This window comes from Notolepis coatsorum (assembly GCF_963971535.1).
Source record: "Notolepis coatsorum genome assembly, chromosome: 2".
Classification (NCBI taxonomy): Eukaryota; Metazoa; Chordata; class Actinopteri; order Aulopiformes; family Paralepididae; genus Notolepis; species Notolepis coatsorum.
In genome coordinates, this window is record NC_140166.1 from 99,562,171 (window position 1) to 99,584,289 (window position 22,119).

The 22,119-nt window shown below is 46.3% G+C and overlaps 1 protein-coding gene across 2 annotated transcripts in view; it reads right to left on the reverse strand.

Moving 5' to 3' along the window:
* The window catches only part of obi1 (ORC ubiquitin ligase 1), a 42,844-nt gene extending 41,039 nt beyond the window's left edge, over positions 1 to 1,805 (reverse strand). For both annotated transcript variants that reach the window (XM_084307566.1, XM_084307565.1), the window contains exons 1-2: positions 1,693 to 1,805; positions 1,105 to 1,240 (exon numbers count right to left, since the gene is read on the reverse strand). In XM_084307566.1, the coding sequence (XP_084163692.1) occupies positions 1,105 to 1,240; positions 1,693 to 1,764 (208 nt within the window). In that variant the 5' untranslated portion in view covers positions 1,765 to 1,805. The remainder of the gene's footprint in view (positions 1 to 1,104; positions 1,241 to 1,692) is intronic.
* Positions 1,806 to 22,119: the final 20,314 nt, after the last annotated feature.

A 22,119-nucleotide genomic window follows, 5' to 3' on the forward strand; every position in this document is an offset into this window, starting at 1 on the left:
TATTGACCCATGGCTATTATCTTCCTCCACAGCCCCAAAAAAAGGCTACATTCAGACTGCAGGAGAAAGTGGCCCAAATCCGCTCATATGCGACTCAGATCTGTTTTTTAACGACAGTGTGAACAACTGAACACAAAATGGAATCTGATCTTTTCAATTCCGATCATGGCCACTTCCATATGTGGTCCTAAATCAAATACATGGCTGATTTTGTTTTAATTAGCCGGCTTCAACTGCCCATCAAATTATAAATGCAACCATAAACTGTGACGTCAGTGTCCTCCATGTTTATGTCCATCGTCATTATTGTTAATTTGCGCACGGAGGAGGTCCCTTCAGGAGCGTGTGGCCAGTTCACACAAACACGTTTCGCAATTATGCCACATCAATGTGGAACGCCCTACCCAAAGCTGTAAAGGAATGTGAATCACTACCCACTTTCAAAACCACTCTCAAGGGACACCTATGGGAGACTGCAATTTGAAACTGGCCCCTGTAAATGTCCTAACCCAACCCCCTCCAATGTACAATAAATGACCAAGTATGGTTGTCAATATTCCAATGTACAGTTTTGCTTGTACAGTTGTACAGTGTCCCCCACCCACCCCTCCTACCCAACCCCCCCACCCACCCAACCACCTCCAATGTACAGTCCCCCCCCCACCCACCCACCCAACCAACCCAACCTCCTCCAATGTACAGTTTCTACGTCAAATGTATATACTCTCTCTTCTGGACTCTTTTTGTATCACAAACAGTACTGTATTTGCAAATCTGGTATGTCATAAATGTATAGATGTAGCAGTACTGTCTATCTGTATGTCATGTGTGTCATATATGTTATGATGAATTGAAAATGGGGGACCCTGATGTAAACAAGACGAAAGTCTTTCTCTGGTCTGCATCCCCTTAACAATTTTATGTATTGAGCTGTACTGTACCAATTCTGCAATCTGTTAATAAAGTTTTCAATCAATCAACACTGGAATCGGATATTGGCCACATAATAACGTCAACAGCCAAAACATGTATCCGAGCAATGAATCTAGCACTAAAGCTTGCAGTGCGAACGTAGCCTCTGTCTGCAGCTCGACACTGACTCACCGATGATCTCTTTGCAGGGGTTCTCTGCGGTGATGGGGACCCTGCAGGTCGGACACTGGCTGGCTTTCTTCAGCCACTGATCCATGCAGCTCGAGCAGAACACGTGGTAGTTGGCACAGATGACGGGCTGCCGAACCTGGATCAGTTCGCAATGCACACATCACATTCGATTAGATTACAATGCATGTATCGTAATCGTACAGCACAAGTACAGTTTAACGAAAGCATAAGTTTGGCATCCAACCAGAGTACAAATGTAACAGTAAAGTGCAGTAGTAATATGCAATGTACAGGTGATTAAACTGGGTATAAAATGTACACACCAGTACTACTGAGTAATAGTGCTAAACAGATGCATGTACAGACTTGTAGTATTACAGTTGTCAACTGTCCCCCAACATAGTTAAACCGCCACTGTCACATTACACATCAACAGTTAGCTCAAAGTTAGCTACACATGTAGCCTGTTAGCTCTGCTAGTTGTTAACGTTACTTGTGTTGAGAGAGAAGAGAAGACTCAAGCACTCGGCCTGGCTTTTCGGCGGTTTACACTAAAGTGATTGATTATTAAATTTTATATTGACTTACTTTGCCGAGGCATATCTGACAGGAGATCGGTAGAGTTAGAGAGAGAGTCGTGTTTTGAAAGTTATTAGCCATGATCGGAGTCCCGTCCAGATACTGTAAACTCCACGGTTTGTTTTCACTCGTCGCTGCGCGCGCAGACTTCCACAACTACGGAAAGTCGAAGGGCCGCGACAGGACGCTGTGGGTAGAAGTCGCTCGCCGCCGCAGCGGGGAAGTCAAACGCTTTTCTGTCGTCACCGGCAGAACGTTAGTTCTTTAGTGGCGAAATAAATAAATAATAATTTTGTTACCACAGCTTCCTGTAATCACTTGCCTCGCTATAATTAGATTAGATTAGAAGTGCAGTACAACTAAAATAAGTGAATAAGTGTGAATGAATGAAAACTTTATTTAATAGATTGCAGAATGGGTACAATACAGTACGTTTGTCTTGTTTACATCAGGGTCCCCCATTTTCAATTCATAGTGACATTTATGACATACATGACATACAGGCAGGGGAGTAGCTGGGGGGGGGAGGTTAGGATGATTCCAAGGGCCTAGCAGGGGGGGGGGGGGGGGGCGTGAACACTTAAGGCAACTAATATGCACTTCCGCGTTTCTCTGATTGGCCAGCGCTCTCCTTCGTGAATACCAGCCGCTCTACGCTCGTTCCCTACGCCTGTAGAAAAATAACAGGGACGCCGGAGACATGAGCCTCCAACGAGTGACGCGTCTCTCTTCTGATTGGCCGAGCGCCTTCCGCGTTTCTCTGATTGGCCGAGCGCGGCTCCCCCTTAAGCTCCAGGAGAGAGGCTGAAAACCTGCAGTTCTTGCCCGACTGATGGGAGCCGAATCCCGGATCAGATTTTTCTGATGAATACCCCCAAAACATGGAGGTCCCGAACACATGGAAGTATTGATTGCGCCGTAACGAATCATTAAAAAATATATACCGTTAACTGGAATATGTTGTGCCTTTACACATATGTTGGATTATGTAATTGGTTTGTCATGACAAACTAATAAAAAAATCGCGATTTACCCGGTGGCTACAACAACACAATGTAGAACATGGTACAGTAAGTGGGGAGTGTAAACGCTTATAGTTAAAGACAGTAGCTTGCGTACGTTCGATAGGGCTTTGATTCAAACCGGTGCATGAGATGAGGTTCTATATGTAGAACATGGTACAGTAAGTGGGGAGTGTAAACGCTTATAGTTAAAGACAGTAGAGCTTGCGTACGTTCGATAGGGCTTTTGTTACGAAGGATCAGATTAAACCGAATATATATATTTATTGATTGATATATATTGCATAATATTTGTATATCGTTTGATATCCCTTGTATATTCCTTGTACATATACACGGAATATCCCTTTAGCCTAGTACAGACCATAATATTTCATTCTCCTATTGGACAGCGGTCCACCAAGCGCCATGGCCATACCTCCAAGGTCTGGTTCAAAGTCACCGCCGGGGACTTGCCTGGACATGAACGGTTCTGCGCAAGGATATGAGACAGGAATAAAGCTGGTACTAGTTTGTTCACCTAACGTATAAATACGGCGCAGGTGAATACAGAAGCACTTAGTCTTAGTAGAGTTACCCAATAAGTTGAAGCCTCACCCACGATACAACGTGCGGTGTGAAGTATGGCCTGTTTGGCCCCAAATAGAGCATTGAGACCGCGTGCGAATTAATAACTGAAGTGTCAGAGTTTAACGCTGTACCGTCGAGTTCGACCGATTCTATTAAGTCAGTAATAGTCTATTTGTGTATAGTGTATCGTGCGGCTACCGTTCTACAGTGACCAGCATCACCAACGTTTCCTCGTACCAGCTAGAGTGCTTATCCAGGCTGGGCTGCTTACCATGGCGCTTTCACCCGAGGGGCCCTAGACGAGGACCGTGTGGATTATGTACACTGGATAACCTACCGACGACTGCATAGCCCTTTTCGGCTGGATTATATTTGCTTTTGGTCCTGTAATTAATGGAGCGGAGAATCGCCGACACCCACAATTGTGTGGGATTTACCCTGTGAGGAGCCACGTCGAGTCCGCCTCTCAGAAGCCTGAGGCCGGCTAGCTTTCTTCCATGTGGAGCTGCATGCTACGGAGAACAGCTGTATTCGTCTGCGGATCAAGATCTTATTGCACCGTCTCCTGTACTTGGAGTCTCCTTATCATCGTTGACCCAGACTTTACTACCGACAAATCCTCTCCCCTTGCTGGCTTACGACCGGAGGGACCCTACCAGTATCTCCCGCTATATTACCAGAGTACCATAGATATAATTCCTAAGATTCAGGTTGTATTATTATCTCCTGCGTAATATGTGAATCGACATACGTTATTGATTTGCCTACGCACATTCCTTTGCCTTATAAGCGCATCCAAAGTAAAGTAAAGTATATTATGTACTATCATTACTGCTAATAAATACTTAAATCCAGTTTTGTGTGGAACCGAGTCATTGTGGGAAGTGTTCATCATTAGATACCTGTGTACTGTATGGCCAGTAGGAATGTACATAAGACGGTAGTGGTTTAATGATACCATACTTATCAATACAGTCAGGGAATTGTACCCCTCAGTTACAGCTTTGATTCAAACCGGTGCATGAGATGAGGTTCTATATGTAGAACATGGTACAGTAAGGCGCGTGTAGTGTAAACAGTGATTCGCAACCCCTCAATGTACAGTGATTCAAACCCCCTCAATGTGCAGTTTCTGACACCTGTGCTGTGTTGTCACGCGAAACAACGTTATGAATAAAACGCGAAATAACAGCATATAACGTTGCATTATATAACGTTACAATGTACAGTTGTGGGGAGTGTAAACAGTGATTCGCACCCCCTCAATGTACTGTGATTCAAACCCCCTCAATGTACAGTTTCTGACAGCTGGGCTGCGTTGTCGCGCGAAATAACGTTATGAATAAAACGCGAAATAACATTATATAACGTTTCGTTATATAACGTTACAATGTACAGTTTCTGACAGCTGGGCTGTGTTGTCACGCGAAATAACGTTATGAGTGAATCTGGTAGTTGTTTTGATAAATATGTTGTCTACGGATTCGAACATAACATTACATTTCCGCGAGCAGCCTATTTCCGCGAGCAGCCTCGCTTGGCGTTTGAGTGCCGTCAAAACGAAAATGTGCATGCACGCGTTATCGGCGTAGGGGGAAAACGAGCCGTAGCGTCACGTGGGGTCAGTTGGCCAATCAGAGCAATGCGGAAGCACATGTTAGTTGCCTTAAGTGTTCACGCGCACGGGGGAGTAGCTGGGGGGGGGGGGGGGGGCCCACAAATACATTCTTTCATGGGGCCCAGAATCTCCAACTACGCCCCTGCATACAGGTATATAGTACTGTTACATTTGTAACATATACGATATGCAAACAGTACTGTTACCCATATATCCTAACAGAGAATATATACATAATTATGATGGGAAGGAGACTATACATAAGGAGGAAATATACATACGGTGGGGAGAATATATATACGGTGGGGAGGAGACTGTCTATTAGGAGGGGGTGGGGGGGATTTGGCCATTTACGGTGGCCAGTTTAGAATTGCAGCCTCCCGTAGGTGCTCTTTAAGAGCGGTTTTGAATGTGGGTAGGGATTCATATCTTTTTACGGCTGTGGGTAGGGCGTTCCACATTGTTGTGGCATAATTGCTAAATGTGTTTAGTCCCTTGTTTGTGCCGAATCTGGGTTGCACATGATTTGTGGAACTCCCTCTGGTGTTGTGGACGTGGTATTCACTGACCTTTGGGAAGTATTTCGACATGTACATGGGTACCTGTGTGGTGTAGTGTATCTTGTAGACCAGGCCCATTGCAAGTTGCTGTAGGCCTACTCTGTCGTCTACTCTAAGCCATCCTAGGTAGTAGTCAAAGTGGGCAGGGGTGAGGTGGGTTCTAGGATAGTAAGGTCAAGTAGTAGTCTGACCAGTTTGTTTTGTGGACTTTAGGAGGTCCGGGGTCAGGGACTACAGTCCCCTCAGCATTGACGGGGCACCGTTTGAGAGAGTGAACAGTTTTAAGTACCTCGGAGTCCACATATCTGAGGACTTGACATGGACCACACACATTGACAGTGTAGTCAAGAAGGCACGACAACGCCTCTACTTCCTTAAGCGCCTAAGGAAGTTCAAAGTGAGTCAGAAGATCCTTAAGAACTTCTACTCATGCACAATAGAGAGCATCCTGACTGGCAATATCACCTCCTGGTTTGGGAATAGCACCGCACAAGACCGTAGCAGACTACAGAGAGTGGCCCATTCAGCCGAACGCACAATTGGAGGTGGGCTTCCCACTCTCCAAGACATTTACAACAAGCGGTGCAGGAGTAAGGCTAAGAGAATAATCAAAGACTCTAGTCACCCTAACAACTGCCTCTTTGAACTGCTGCGGTCAGGCAAGTGATACCGGAGTCTCATGGCCAGTACAGAGAGACTCAGAAGGAGCTTCTATCCCCAGGCCATCAGGATGCTCAATGACAATAACACTATGTAACAAACCATCAAATACACTCACAGCACACACATCCACACGTACACACTCACTTTAAATAAACAACTCACTGTAGCCCCCACTTTACCCACTTTAGACACTTTAACACACTTTATATTTATTGGTAAAGAGATTTGCACTACAACTCATACCTAATTGCACCTTACCCTAAGTTGTACCTTGTCCCATTTCTGCATTGTACTGTATATTGTATTATTGTATTGTAACTCAGTTACAAATTTTTTCTACTCTGTATTGTATATTGTATATATGTATATTGAACAATTTTGTTTAAACTTTTTTACGTACTTTTGACTTTCTATTTTATACTTTTTCTATTTTATACTTTATCTATTTTTTATCTAGCACACTCTCAGGAGAAAAACAGAAAAAAGCATTTCATATAAAAGTATTCTGTATTTTTGTATGACAACTAATAAAGAAAGTTGAAACTTGAACTTGAACTCCCAGAGTCTTCAGGGTATTCTTGTTTACCAGAGAGGAGATCCGGTACAAGAATCTAGTTTGTTGGTTGACTTTTTTATTACATTGGATGCCATTTTGTCCCAGGAAAGATTTGCCTCTAGGATGGAACCCAGGTATGTAATTTCATCTTTCCTTGTGACAATATTGTCACCCACTGTAACTGAGAAGCCGTCGGTCTTGCTGAGTTTGTTATTTGATCCAAAGAGAATGGACTCTGTTTTACCCAGGTGTAATGATAGTTAGTTATCAGCGAGCCAGGTGCAGATTCTGCCGAGTTCTGAGCTGAGGGTTTTTTCAACCTGTAACTTGTTCTTGTCAGAGACCAGCAGGGCTGAGTCGTCCGCGAACAAGAACAAGTTGCAGTCACAAGCTGACAACATGTCATTTGCATAAATTAGGAACAGTAGCGGTCCTAGTATGCTTCCTTGTGGAACACCACAGCTCACTGTGAGGGGGGGGGGGTAGAGTACTGTTTACCGCCACCATCTTTTCTCTCCCCTCCAGGTAGGATTGCACTGATAGACTATCAAAACCAATTGCGTTTAGCTTGTCAATCAGAATGGAGTGATTGACAGTGTCGAAGGCCTTTTGTAGGTCCCGCATGTCCATGCCGCAGTATTTGCCCGTGTCCACCTCTTGTTTGATTTGGTCGTTCAAATAGAGAAGGCATGTGTCAGTGGAGTGGGATGTTTTGAAGCCAGATTGGAATTCGTAGATTAGATTTTTTTTTAGATTAGGTACTTTTCGACCTGTTCGTAGACAATTTTTTCCATGACTATCAGGTAAGAATAGAAACAGGGCGGTAGTTGCCTGGGTCTAATTAGCTGCCCTTTCTGTGCAGTGGGGTCACTCTCTCAATTTTGAAGTCCTTGGGGACGTGTCCGTGTTTTATGGAGAGGTTTATTATGTGTGTGATGACTGGGGTGATGGTGGCTGCTGAGTCTCTGAGGAATTTGGAGGGGATGTTGTCATGGCCAGTGGCCTTGTTAGGTTGGAGGGCACTCAGTTTTTTGAGTACCTCATCTGTTGTTACCATTTCAAGTTTGAAGTTGTCTTTGCGGACCCCTAGGTTTTTGTATATGCTACTATGTGTTCTACCCTTTAATGCCCTGAGTGGGAGGGTAGTTTATTAACCAGTGTTGTGGCTATGTTTGTGTAGCCACCTGAATATGTCTGGCTATTATTCAGGGTGGCTAACGTTAATCTTTTGCATTTCCTGTGTTCACGAGGACGTTGTAACCAGTTGACCGCTCTTGATCAAACCTACCCGGACATGGACACTTAACGTGCGGTTCTCTGATTGATTGATTGATTGATTGATTGATTGATTGATTGATTGATTGAAAAGTTTATTAACAGATTGCAGAATGGGTACAGTACAGTCGCTAACAGTACAGTCGCTAACGCTGTGGCGTCCTTGACGAAGACGGACAGGAGCACTTGGATTGGTCCCCTGGCGCGGCTCACGTTGACGCCTGTCTGCTCCCGGCTGCCCTTGGGGGGGAAGGACGACGGGATGGGTTAATCGCAGATACGAATTGCATGCATGCATCGCATGTGTGCCAATTGATGACCTCGGAGCAGGTCCTAAATTATTATTATTATTATTATACATACAATTGTTAAGGGGATGCAGACCAGAGAAAGACTTTCGTCTTGTTTACATCAGGGTCCCCCATTTTCAATTCATCATAACATATATGACATACATACTTTGATCACCCCTCCCCGACATTGACTATTAACTTGCTGCTCTTTGATTCTCTTTCTTCAAAACATTGACGTTTCATAGCGAGACAGGATTACAGGTGCCGGCAGGGGGCGGTGGTGGTCGCTGGGCAGGAAGGACATCAGGCGAAGAAGAATGGGTTCAACGCCAACTGCAGCAGAGAGGAACTTCCTCTTTGGCGTTCTACACAGAGGAGGAAGGACGTCTACAACGGGAGCACCAGCGAGTCAGCACGCGAGGAACAGACTCAGCTACAAAACGGGTTATCCTAGAAATATATGCGGTAGTTGAGCGTTTGATTAATGCGCCAGATAAACTCAGTTCCACAACGGGTTATCCTAGAAATATCTGCGGTAGCTTAGCGTTTGGTTAATGTGCCAGAGACATTGTGAATGAATCAACAGGCGAGCATCGCCGAAGACCAGGTGGTAGACATTGGCCACCTTGCGTTAGCTGTGTATAGGCGTCATAGCAGGAGGGTTCAACACGACCCACAGTTTAGCTGTGTTTAGGCGAGTACCACAGTTTAGCACGCGCGCCGGCCCACCTCTTCAGCCCAGCAGAGGACGCCACTACACTGCACGCTTCTCCAGCCTCTCCAAGCCGTTGCCCAGCAGCACCTGCCCCAGCGTCTACTCCGCCCCGCTGGCTGTTATCGCGGGATCTCCGTCGGCCATCTTAGCACCCGGACTAGTGGTGCTGAGGTTGGGCCCGCCATCTTGGATAAGTACCAGCGGTGCTCTGAGTGTTGAATTGTGTTCGGTAGACAGTCCACTGTGTGGCGCAGGCTCTGTAAGAGTGAAGAGAAACGGTGCTTTGAACGAACGCTGGAGAGCAGTGTATAGGGGCGCCCCCAACCATTTCAAGCCGGCTTTAGATAGGACTTTATTTGCTAAATGTGGGCCCACTGTTAATTTCTTTTTAGTGTAATAATAACGTGTGTAAGCGGGAAGAGCTTTGCTCATGGTGCCTTTTGATAACAATATAATTGTTGTAGTTGTGTTAAGAACCAGATCAATTTGTCAGTAAAGAACACTGGATGGGAGCACTGTGTGTGTCTGTTACTGAGTCTGTTGTCTTAACCGTTTTCTGCCCGGGTAATGCTCATTATTATTTAACCCTTTCCCCACCCCTGCCTATAGTTCATGGTTAAAGGTCTCTACAGGTCATTAAGGAAGGGTACTGCTTTGGGGAGCGAATACATCATCCATCTTACTGCCATCAGGTGTGAGAGGGCTCAGGAAGTATTGGGGAAGTGGGGGTGTGTGGGGAGCTACTGCTGATCGCCCTGGAGGGCAAGAAGGACCAGAGTACCATCCCTAGGTCAGTGAATCCTAGGCCCCATCCGCTCCTGCTGCTCGACCTCCACTTTGACATTCCTGGCCTACAGTCGGGGATCCAGCTAGACTCAGCTCTGCTGTGTCCCGCTACCAGGTGGCCGTGTACAACCACTCCCATAAAGCAGGGATAATCCACCCTGCTACATTTGTAAAGAATATGTTTAGGTATTTGGCCACATCCAGTTTGTCTGTGATGAGAGTGTTTTCTGTCTTTATGTTTATGTGTGACAGTCAAGTGTGGCATCCAACTGAAGTGCAAATGTAACAGTAAAGTGCAATAGCAATATACAATGTACAGGTGATTAAACTGGATATAAAATATATAAATTAGTACTACTGAGTAATAGTGCTACTCAGATGTATGTAGTATTATTATGTGCAGTGATAAATGTATAAAGATACTATATTTGGAAATCTTACTGGCCAGTGTATAACTAGTAAGAGTAGGTAAGGGATATGTACAGATAGATATAGTATATATTGATTGATTGAAAACTTTTATTAACAGATTGCAGAATGGGTACATTACAGTACAACTCAATACACACAATTGTTAAGGAGATGCAGACCAGTGTATTGAGCCGTACTGTATTGTACCCATTCTGCAATCTGTTAATGAAGTTTTCAATCAATCAATCATTCAATGTTACCCCACTTCACTGGCTTCCCATTGCTGCATAAATCTGCTTCAGGGTCCTTGACCTGGCACACCGTGCAGTGAGGGGAACGATTCCCTCCTACCACCTGTCAATGGTCTCTATCTACACACCCTCAAGACCCCTACACTCTGCATATTCTGGCCACCTCAGACCCACTCTTATCCAAGCTCCTGGGGGGTCATCAAAGTGTTATAATCACAGCACGAGCGCACTTCACTCCCCCTCCTTTTCCCCTTCTATCCACCACGCACTCCTTTTCATCCTCCCTTCCACCACGGAAGCCTCACGCCCTTATATGGCCAGCATCCCTTCACCTCCCGTCACTCAGCCCGCAGCTGTACTTCATCCCCCTGATTCACATGCTGTCAGGCACCTCACTCCTCACAGCTGTATCCCATCCCCCGTTGATGAAGACCCTACTTCTACCGGACGACGCTGACCAGAAGTCGTCGTGGTGTTAGTATCATTACCTAGGTACGACGCCTCAGTCTGAAGACTGTGTGATCATCCGTGTACTAACTTCCCTCTCTTGTGCCCAGGACCTCCGTGCCAGCGTGTTCCTGTCTGGACCCCCCTGGAGCTACCAAGGAGTTCCAGCTCTCTCTCTCAAACACGAAACCGTGTCTCCCGTCTGCAGTGGCACTGGAGTGCGCCTGCCCATTATCCCCCCATTCATACCTGTTGTACATTTCTGGATGTAATACTTGTCTGCTTGGGAATACCATTAAAACCCCTTGAAACGCTCCATTCTCCTCTCCTGTGTTCAGCGATTGGGCTGTGCTTAAAACCCACTTCTCACACAAAGAGAAGCACGCTATTCTAAAAACACACTTCTCCAGTCAATATATTTATATATTATCTTACTGTCTTTTTACTACTATGTATACTACTACTATACTACTATATTACTAATACTACTACTTATCATGCTAACATGTTATACTATACTACTATGCATTCAGAGTGTAACACTCAAGCTTGTTACTATTTGACAAACAATACCACTGACCCTTAGCTGCCAGAGAGGAACTGTAGCGAAGCCCAAAAGAGTCTCCTCTGCTGAAAGTATTCATGTACAAGCATCAGTTACAGTTGGGCAGGTGACTGGCTGGGCAAGATGAAGGTCAACGACAAGGCCCCTCAACCGCGTTCAGTATACAAGTCAAAACAGAAGGGGTCCCCACTCCCTGTAACAAATACAGATTAACACATTTTCCAGGGAATACTTTCCCACGCTTATACATGAATTCGAACACCTTTTTTATTTATCTCAAAAACATTAAACATTTATTGATGCCCCCCCTTCCCCAGTTTGTTTTTGTGTACATGTTGTTCTGTGTTGTTTTGTATGTTGTTTGTGTTTTATATGTGTTTGTATTGTATTGTGAATGTTTGGAATATGGATTTAATGTCCAGTCTGTAAAAAAATTAAAGAAAAACAGAATTAAAAATCAAATAGAAAAATCTAATAAAATTCTAACACGATTGTAAGGAGGAAGGAGACGTCCCCTTAGGTAAAAGGATGACAGAGAGGACCGTGATGTCACCAAGAAAAAACCCTCCACATTGACCCCTGCGTACAGTGCAGCTGATGCAGAAACTGCTTGAGTAACTGACTGACCGTGATGGAGTCAGACACACACTGGAATCTCAGTTTAACCTGACGACAGGACAGTGATAGGCCTTTCACACCGGCCGGGCTCCGTGCTGGAGCCGGTTCCCGAACGTAATCTCGCACCGGCCGGCGTGCTCGCACAGGGATTAATTCGTTTGATTGATTGATTGAAAACTTTATTAACAGATTGCAGAATGGGTACAATACAGTACAGCTCAATACACACAATTGTTAAGGGGATGCAGACCAGAGAAAGACTTTCGTCTTGTTTACATCAGGGTCCCCCATTTTCAATTCATCAGGACATATATGACATACATGACATACAGATAGTCAGTACTGCTACATCTATACATTTATGACATACCAGATTTGCAAATACAGTACTGTTTGTGATACAGAAGGAGTCAGGAAAAGGGAGTATATACATTTGACGTAGAAACTGTACATTGGAGGAGGTTGGGTGGGGGGGGGGTTGGGTACACTGGGATATTGACAACCATACTGGGTAATCTACATTGGAGGTGGTTGGGGGGGGGGGGGGGGGGGGGGGGGGGCACACTGTATAAACAAGCAAAACTGTACATTGAGGGGGGGGGGGGGGAGACACTGTACAAGCTAAATTGTACATTGGACTATTGACAAAACCATACTAGGTAAATGACTGTACATTGGAGGGGGTTGGGTTAGGATATTTACAGGGGCCAGTGTTGAATTGCAGTCTCCCGTAGGTGTCCCTTGAGAGAGGTTTTGAAAGTGGGTAGTGATCCACATTCCTTTACAGCTTTGGGTAGGGCGTTCCACATTGATGTGGCATAATTGCGAAACGTGTTTAGTCCCTTATTTGAGCCGAATCTGGGTTTAACATGATTTGTGGAGCTCCCTCTGGTGTTGTGATCGTGGTATTCACTGACCTTTGGGAAGTATTTTGACATGTACATGGGTACCTTGGTCGTGTAGTGTATCTTGTAGACCAGGCCCATTGCAAGTTGCTGTACTCTGTCGTCTACTCTAAGCCATCCTAGGTTGTCAAAGTGGGCAGGGGTGAGGTGGGTTCTAGGAGTAAGGTCAAGCAGTAGTCTGACCAGTTTGTTTTGAGATGTTTGTAATTTTGTTTTTAGCGCCTTTGAGGTGCTTTGGTACCATGAGGTGCAAGCATAGTCGTAGTACCCCTGAATGAGTGCTCCTGCCTTCAGTGTATTCTTGTTTACCAGAGAGGAGATCCGGTACAAGAATCGAGTTCGTTGGTTGACTTTTTTTATTACATTGGATGCCATTTTGTCACAGGAGAGATTAGCCTCTAGGATGGAACCCAGGTAGGTAATTTCATCTTTCCTTGTGACAATATTGTCACCCACTGTAACTGAGAAGCCGTCGGTCTTGCTGAGTTTGTTATTTGAACCGAAGAGAATGGACTCTGTTTTGCCCATGTGTAATGATAGTTTGTTATCAGCGAGCCATATGCAGATTCTGCCTAGTTCCGAGCTGAGGGTTTTTTCAACCTGTAACTTGTTCTTGTCAGAGACCAGCAGGGCTGAGTCGTCCGCAAACAGGAACAAGTTGCAGTCACAATTGTCGTTCAGAACGTGACAAATCGGTGCTCAGCTGGCACCGAACATTTTTTGGTTTTTCCTCGCGAACCGTGACATCATCAGTGGGCGTGCATATTCTAGGCTGTGAAGACGAGTAAACGGGGGAAAGTAGAGAGTCGGCATTGTACTCAACCGATCCAGTCAACAGGAAGCAATTTGCGACTGATCTCAAAATGAGATTAGATTCAAATGTATTGTTATGATACAGCACAAGTACAATACACCATCCAACCATAGTGGATAAAGAAATGCTCCAGAAATGCGTGGAGAAAGGCTTAGCGAGCCTCAACGCGCGAGCGCACACACAAAAGCACACACGCACACACACGCACTGTATACGTTTCAAATGAATCGTTCCATCAAAGTAGGCTTCTATTATTCAAATTACTTGTTTTAATGGGTATCATAGTAGTAAGTCCTACTGTAGAACATGACATATTAGCATGACATCTGATTTATTAATGCCAATACTGGACAACAAGCTCAATTGGCACTTGACAAGTGTAAATGATGGATTAGTCACTCACAGTTAACGTCGAACCATTTAGCTCAGGGGTGGCCAACCCGCGGCTCGCGAGCCGCATGTGGCTCTTTGCCCGTCAATGTGTGGCTCTTACATACATAAGGACGTAGAATAAACATTTACAGATTTTTTTTTAAATGGTCCATTTGCATGTTCTTGGTATCTGAATCTAGGGATATCTATGGATCTCAGGGAATGTATTCCCAGTGTCAGAAATAGTGTGTCTGTTATTACTAGGCTTGAGTAAATTGTAATGAACCAAAGGAGAATATCAATTATATATATATACAAAAAAAATTTATCTTTGACAGTGAATAACACCATGCTAAAATGTACCAGACCTGAAAAATCTAAGCAAATGAATAAAGGGAAGATGATTAAACAGAAGGTTTTGTAGATACAGTACTGAATTCTGCCATCTTTTTTTATAATGTAAATTTCTCCACCATTTTTCATCATATTGCAACACTGTTTTTTGCTAGACGTTCACAGAAAGGTAGAGAAACTAACTGCGTTCTGTTTTCTGGCAATAACGTTCAGGTTTGTGGGAGATAATCCCAAAAAATAAGAGAAATAAAAAAGTAAATCCAGAAGTCAGATGATTGACAGGGGCTGGCGTGAGCTGGGTAGGGTAGTTTTTCAAAATTCGTCTCCTTCAAAAGTACTCACTTTTGGCTGCTCCACTTCCTCCTGTCAATATGCGCCGGTTTCCGACTCAATGCCCTAAGATTTCTATAATCTTATATTTCACTAATAACAGTTAAAATCATTGGTAAACAAACGTAATGCTGAAAATATACACTTTTACTGGGCTTAAGAGGTTAACGTAAGGTTATGTATATAACCAAGTTCTGTGAGTTATGGTGCGCTCAGCACCAGTTGCACTGTACTTCACTTCGTGTACATACACTGAATAAAAAAATTCCACCATGTACCTTTACATCCCAATATTCGTCTGACCACACCCCCATGCTTACCTTCATAAGCAGGTGTGTGGTCACCTACTCGCCTCCTTCCCAAACTTTCACCACAAGGCGAGATCAAGGGCAGCAGCGGCGTCCTGGTGCTGAGCGCACCATAACTCACAGAACTTGGTTATATACATAACCTTACGTTCTGTTTCGTTAAGGCTTTGCTCAGCACCAGTTGCACAACAGGGGCTGAGCGGGAGCCATAGCCCGACAAATACACCCCGCTGAGGCCCCCCCACAACCATCAGACCGGGGAGCACCAAGCCCCCCCGACCCTCCCTAATGGAGAATACCCCCCCTATTGGTGGCTTACGGGAGGGAGACGGATCCGACCAGGCGAAGAGGAACTCAAGCAACTCAACGCACAGGGTGAGCAGACCGTGGCTTGACCCCACGACTACACACACGCACAACCCGCATGCCACCAGGGAACGAACGGAAGGAACAACCTCGTTACTGCCCCCAAAATCACGGGGTCAAGAGCAACCCCAACCCCGTGGCAAGGCCGTAGCAGCGGAGCGCAAAGGAAGACTCAGTCCCACTGAAGGGACTGGATCCCCTGGAAAAAGGGGGCCTGGAGAGGTCAATGACGCCAGGCACCAACACCCCACCAGGTGGTCACTTATTGACACCGCCCCCCACATCGCCAGCGTATTCGGATAGGGCCCCTCCAAGAGCGGGCCCTTTCCCCCCAATAGCACACCGCCTGGCACACTGACCCTGCAGAACAGGCAGTCAGCATGGCCGTAAGCACTCAAAAGGTTAACCAATGGAAGCAGGCAGCGCACCGGGGAAACAAGGCAGCAGGCTGTAACCTGAGCCTGGAGCACTGCGGACGAGACAGGCGCCAAAGGAGTCAGCTGAAAACAGCCCCCCCGGCGGAAGGGGCGTATGCTGGCGTTGTTGATCACCATGACAAAGCCTCCATTAAAAAAAAACCACCCAGAGGGGTCGAGGCAGAGAAGGCTGACATGATTGGCAGACGTCATGAACGTGCAGGGGCACACTCAACCGGGCAACCCGGGAGTTGACTCTGCTCCAACACACCAGGGAATCAACCACCCCCTTGGTACCATATGCGGTGGTTGTTCCTATAACCCCTCAAGAAAAAGGGTTATCCCAGGTCTACGGTATCAACGAAACTTTCCTTCGGACCGGGCCCGGCGGCTCGGGAAGCACACAGGGTTACCAGAGGAGGTCCAGATGACCACCCCAACAGCCCTCTCTCCGCCATGCGTGAGAGAGGAGCGAAGAAAAAGAGAACCAGCCCCTTATGATAGTGCCAGGTACAAAAGAGTACCCAACAAGGGTCTCCATAACGCCTAACCTTGTGACACCCCGGGCCGACCCGGCATTTTCCCCCCGAAAAAAGCCCAAGTCCCTCAGGGTACCAGAACAGCAGATCTACATCCCCGGCGGACTTAACTGACCTGGACCAGCGTGACCAGAACCAGTCCCGTGCCCTAACCACGCCGACCTGCCTACTCCGGAAGAAGGGGCAGATATGCGTGTCGATCAAATAACATGAAAAGAGGGCGCCACCCAGACGGGCCGTTGTGAACCGTGCTCGGTGGTCCACCCCAAGGGCATGAGACCCCTCTACCTATGTTCTGATCTTATTCCGGACAAACCCTCCATCCCAGTTGCTTTATAAAAACGCTGTTTTAACCACAAGCAACCAAGGCGTACTAGCTACCCGCATGATTCCCATCAGAAACACCCCGAGCTAGCACCATGCATGCGTCGGGACACAACGACATCAATGAACAGGCTAATTTAGACCCTTCATTGAATCCTCAAGGCACCTGGGAGAACGACAAGAAGGGTGTGGTGCTTCCTATACTCCACACTCTTTTATTAAAAAGAAAAGAAGCACCGACTGACATGAATCCCATTTGACACAGCTGAGGATAAAAACTGTTCACATTTTTATATCCAGTCACCCCCACCACAGAGGATTAGACGGAACTCCCCAGAGAGACTTCCCACATGAGTCATAGAGTGAAAAAGCCATGGCAATCTTGAGTCATGTGACCAACCGACTCAAGTTACACATATATCGAGCGTAGTGGAACCCACGCTCTATCCCGACACTTTGACAACAGACCGTACACACAGGTCTAACTCACGGAAGCCATCGTCAATAGCAACGTGCGTAGTGACGTGTGCTATGACGGGGGGAAACCCAACACTCAACGCCTGTGTAATAGGAGCAGAGTTAGGGAACCCTTTCCCCCCCCCCCCCCTCCCTGCCAAGTCGCCTAACGGCTTGGCCCTGACTGGACTGACAAGAGATAAATAAAAACCCCTGACCAATCAGAAGAGGGAAGGAGGGGTTTATCCGGTACCCCCTCACAAGCCCTTTCCTTGCACACAACAACAACTTTAGCACACGATACCTTTAATAGCAATGCTAATGAATAGCACAAGCTAATACAATGCATGCTAACCACAGACAACTGTGAACAGGGTTTACAACAAAACCAAGTCGCGTGTGTGTGAATCCTACACCCGCATCCATGTTGAACATAGAAAAACACTGATAGAGAGAGCGAGAACGACTGAGCCGTGGTACATGTTCATACGAGCATTACTGCAACCAACACAACAGTGTTGTAGCTCAACATTACTCGTGCAAGCAACAGAACATACAAGTAACCTCTATCTTTATGTGGAGACTCAGGCCGAGGTAGAAAAAACCCTTTTTCAACCGAGTGTAGGCTGCAGACCTTGCTTAAGCTCTTAACATGAACGTAACCCTCCTATCAACCCATACTAGTGAAGATTCACACTTTGCAACCCCATCATATGTTTGGTGAAGAAACACAGTTTGTTAACAAAAAATACAGTCCCCCTTTAGAGGGAACTTTTTATTTTCGAACAAATCATATGGCAAGGCCGGGAAGGGAAAAACAGAGGGGACCACAGGGGAAAAAAGTCACTGGGTCTAGCGGCGCCTGCCGCCTCGAGCCGCTCGGGATTTGCCACCCCGGGGAGGGACGGTAAGCAATCGGCGGCTGGTCTCGACGGTCCCTACCGTCACCTCCGGGCGTAGATGGGTCGGCTGTAGTGGCGGCGCTCTCTCTCCTCCTGGCCTTCTTCCTCGAAGGACCAGCAGTGGCGGTGGTGGCAGCAGCAGCCACGGCGGAAGGCGCTCGACGACGTGGCAGTCGTCTGACCCCACCGGCGATATCGGGAGGGGGAAAATGAGGTTGAAGCACGGAGCGTTCCTCCTGCATCTCTCTGCACATCGAGGTCATCAACTGCAGGGCCTTCCCGAACAGTCCAGCATCGGAGAGGGGTGCCGTCAGAAGTGGAAGCCTCTTCTTCTCCGGCACACGCGCCTGCTCCAGTCAAAGGTGGCGCTGGTTCAGAGTTGCCATGGCGCGCACTTTCCCAGCGGCTATGGCCTGCAGCTGAGTCAGATGCAGGACAGCTCCTGCCGCCTGGGAGAGCTGGTCATGTTGTACATCACTCTGCTCCATGCCGCCCGTCAATATCCCGGACATGAATTTTGCCAGCTGCGCGATGTTAGACGCGGCAGCTAGAGATTGTGTTCCGGCGATAAATGACTGGTCGCTCCAGTATGCCAACCGCCTAGCCGATTTCCCTTGAGGAACCGGCTTCCGTAACGGCTTCCACACCACCTCCGGACAGAGGAGCGCGGCCATCGGCCTATCAAGCCGTGGCACGCCCTCCCTCATACCGTCCACCAAACCCGCCACCCGCGTAACTTGTACGTAGGCGGGGGTGAGGCCTATGATGTGGGACACCACCTGGCCCTGACGAACATAGGCCCCCATTGAGGGGAAAAATGGGTAGACAACGTCCACCCCTCTCACCGGGCGACGCTGCCATAAATGACCTATGAGATCATCAGGGACAGGAACAGGCAGTGGCTGCGGCAGCGGCACGCCGTTTGCGACTGCCGTCACCGCCATGAGCTCGGGAAACAAAGCCTGCAGTTCCCCCTGCAGACTTTCCTCCACCGAGCCCGCATCCCTCACATACAGCAGGCTTCCACTGGTCAAGGAGCCACACTCCGATGTGGCTGATAGCAGGGCATCCCGCCGACGAGTCAGAGGTTCTTCTCCAACGTCTTCAAACGAGGCGCCTCAAGGAGACATCTCACCCCCCTCCAGTGTTACCTGGACGGGCGGGATACCTGTCTCCACCGGGCCTTCAAATAAGAACCCGTCCGCCTCTACCATGTAATCCTCTGTTTCCATCGGGCATGTAGAGACCGACGCATCCTCACTGGGCTCCAGCAACTCACCAAACCTGGGCCGTTCGCGTCTGCAAGCCACCATCTTGCGACGGGAGCGAGCCGACGCAAAAAGTTTGCGTCTCAAATCCCCTGGAACCAAAGGAACCGGCCGCCCAACAGCGGACGATTCCTCGGAAACAGAGGAACCAGAGCCAGAACCAGGCCATCGCATAGGCGACGGCACCGGTGCACCAGCTCCTTGGAGAGGCGAACTACCCATCGGACGCCTACCGGGCGTGGCTGTCAACCACGAGAGAGGCAACAGCCCCGCTCCAGGACGTACGACGGAGGCGGAAATGGAGAACCGCTGGTGGAGAGTGGCGCTGCGAACACGACTCTCCGGAGTAGACATTATGACTTAGGTTTTTCTATCGAATATATGAGAGAAGAAAAAAATAAGCACAATGTAAACACGTCTCAACTTTCTTCAGCTAACAACCTCGTCAAGTGGGGATCTACCGAAGGCACTTCCTTGTAGTGAAAGTGAAGAAGGAGGCGAGTAGGTGACCACACACCTGCTTATGAAGGTAAGCGGATGGGGGTGTGGACAGACGAATATTGGGATGTAAAGGTACATGGTGGAATTATTTTATTCAGTGTATGTACACGAAGTGAAGTACAGTACAACTGGTGCTGAGAGAAGCCTTAACGAAACAGAACCCTGTGAGGCCCAAATTAAAAAGGCATTAGCAACTTCAGAGGCCAGAGGGTGGGACATATAGCATTGCGAGGCTGAACAACAGGACCAATTGACTATACATGTGCTTAACATTTTTTAAATAAACATTTACAGACTTTTTTTCTTTTTAATGGCTAAAAGTGATTTTGTAATTTTGCAACCATGGGTCTCACAGGGTAGGCCTACGTTTAACCCTGTGAGGCCTGCTAATAATACATAAAAGATCTCTTGAAACTGTGGACTATCCCTTTAAGGTCTACCCATACGCTAATTATTTCACAAACCAACCAGGTAATTAATCTAAGTTAGAAATCATGTAGTGTAGTCTTGTAAGATTAGGTAATTACCAACACAAGATAATGAAATGAAATCTCCACCGCAGTACTTGCGTCTAGAGCCATTACTCATATCTAAACCAACATGTCCTGCTCTTTTCTCTCTCAAAGCTTAGAATAACAGGGCAGCGTCTCAGGGGCTAATATCATTAGGATTGAATGAATGCAAAACAAGCTTGTCCACTGATCCTACTAGCTCGCAGAATCAAAAGCATGATCGTCGTTTTGTATTTTTATGACCACAACATCATTCAGTGCTGTTATGTTCACAGAACCCATGATCTCTATTTTATCATGTTTTATGTTAACAGATGTTTTGATGATGTGCTTAAGGAAGATATGAAGCACTATGGCTGTATCTACTGTAGTTACATACTATCAATTTACCATTTCCACCTATTTCATTGTTGTAGGTGGGATGTACACTCTAAACAAAAATGGTGCTAAATAATACCTGAAAGTGGTTCTTTTTTTCTGTGTGTATGGTGATATAGAGTGAGGGGAATACGCTTTGACGTGAACAAACCAGAATCATACAGCACAAGTACAGTACAACAAAAAGAGGTTTAGCATCCAACCAGAGTGCAAATGTAACACTAAAGTGCAATAGTAATATCCAATATACAGGTGATTAAACTGGGTATAAAATATATAAATTAGTACAACTGAGTAATAGTGCAGATTTATGTACATAGTTGTTGTATTAATAACTACAGGGATAAAGGTATAAAGACACTATGGTAGTAGTCATACTGGCCAGCAGTGTAACTAGTAAGAGTAGGTAAGGGATATGTACAGATATATCTACACATATGTAAAAAGTACTACATGCAGCTATGTACATCAGACAGATGTATATATATGGTAAAACAGTCATATAATATATTACCGTCATGCTAATTTTGGTTTCAACGTTTTTTTTTTTTTTTTATTGGCTGTTTCTCCAATTTAAAAGAAAAGCAGAGATGAAGTCATGTTCAAATCACTTCATCACCGACTTATTGGTCGGTTTCTATGTTACCAAAAATATGTAATAGAGCAATTTGTATGAAATGTCTGTTTACATTTACATTTAGTAATTTAGCTGACGCTTTTATCCAAAGCGACTTACAAGTTATGTACGACAAGTCATAAGTATAAGTTAGTATAGTAGGAAGAGTGCACGATAGTATAAGACAGTAAGATGGTTAGTGTTTTTTTTCCATTCAAATCTTTTAAAATGTCAGATATTGATTGAAAATGTGAGTTTTTAGTCGACGGCAAAAGATTGGTTGGGTTTCGGCTGTCCTAACTGTGGTGAGAAGTTCGTTCCAGCATTGTGGAACGAGGACCGAGAATAGGCGGCTTCTCCTTGATGACCCTCCCGGAGCTTGGATAGGAGAGTGGGTCTGAGGCAGCCAGAGGATGTAGAACGGAGTGGTCTTGAGGGTGTGTAATTACTAGTTAGAGACCATTGACCGGAAGTAGGCGGGAGCTGTTTCCTTCGCTGCATGATATGCCAGGTTGTGGACCATGAAGCGGATTCATGCTGCGATGGGGAGCCAGTGTAGGTCCCTAAGAAGCGGGGTAATATGGGCTGACTTTGGTAGGTTGGAGATCAGACGGGCGGCTGCATTCTGAATGAGTTGAAGAGGCTCGGTGGCGTTTCCAGTCACGTCTGTATTATTTAGTTCATTTGACTTCCGGTCACGCTGTTTGTTTTGGATTTTTGCCCAT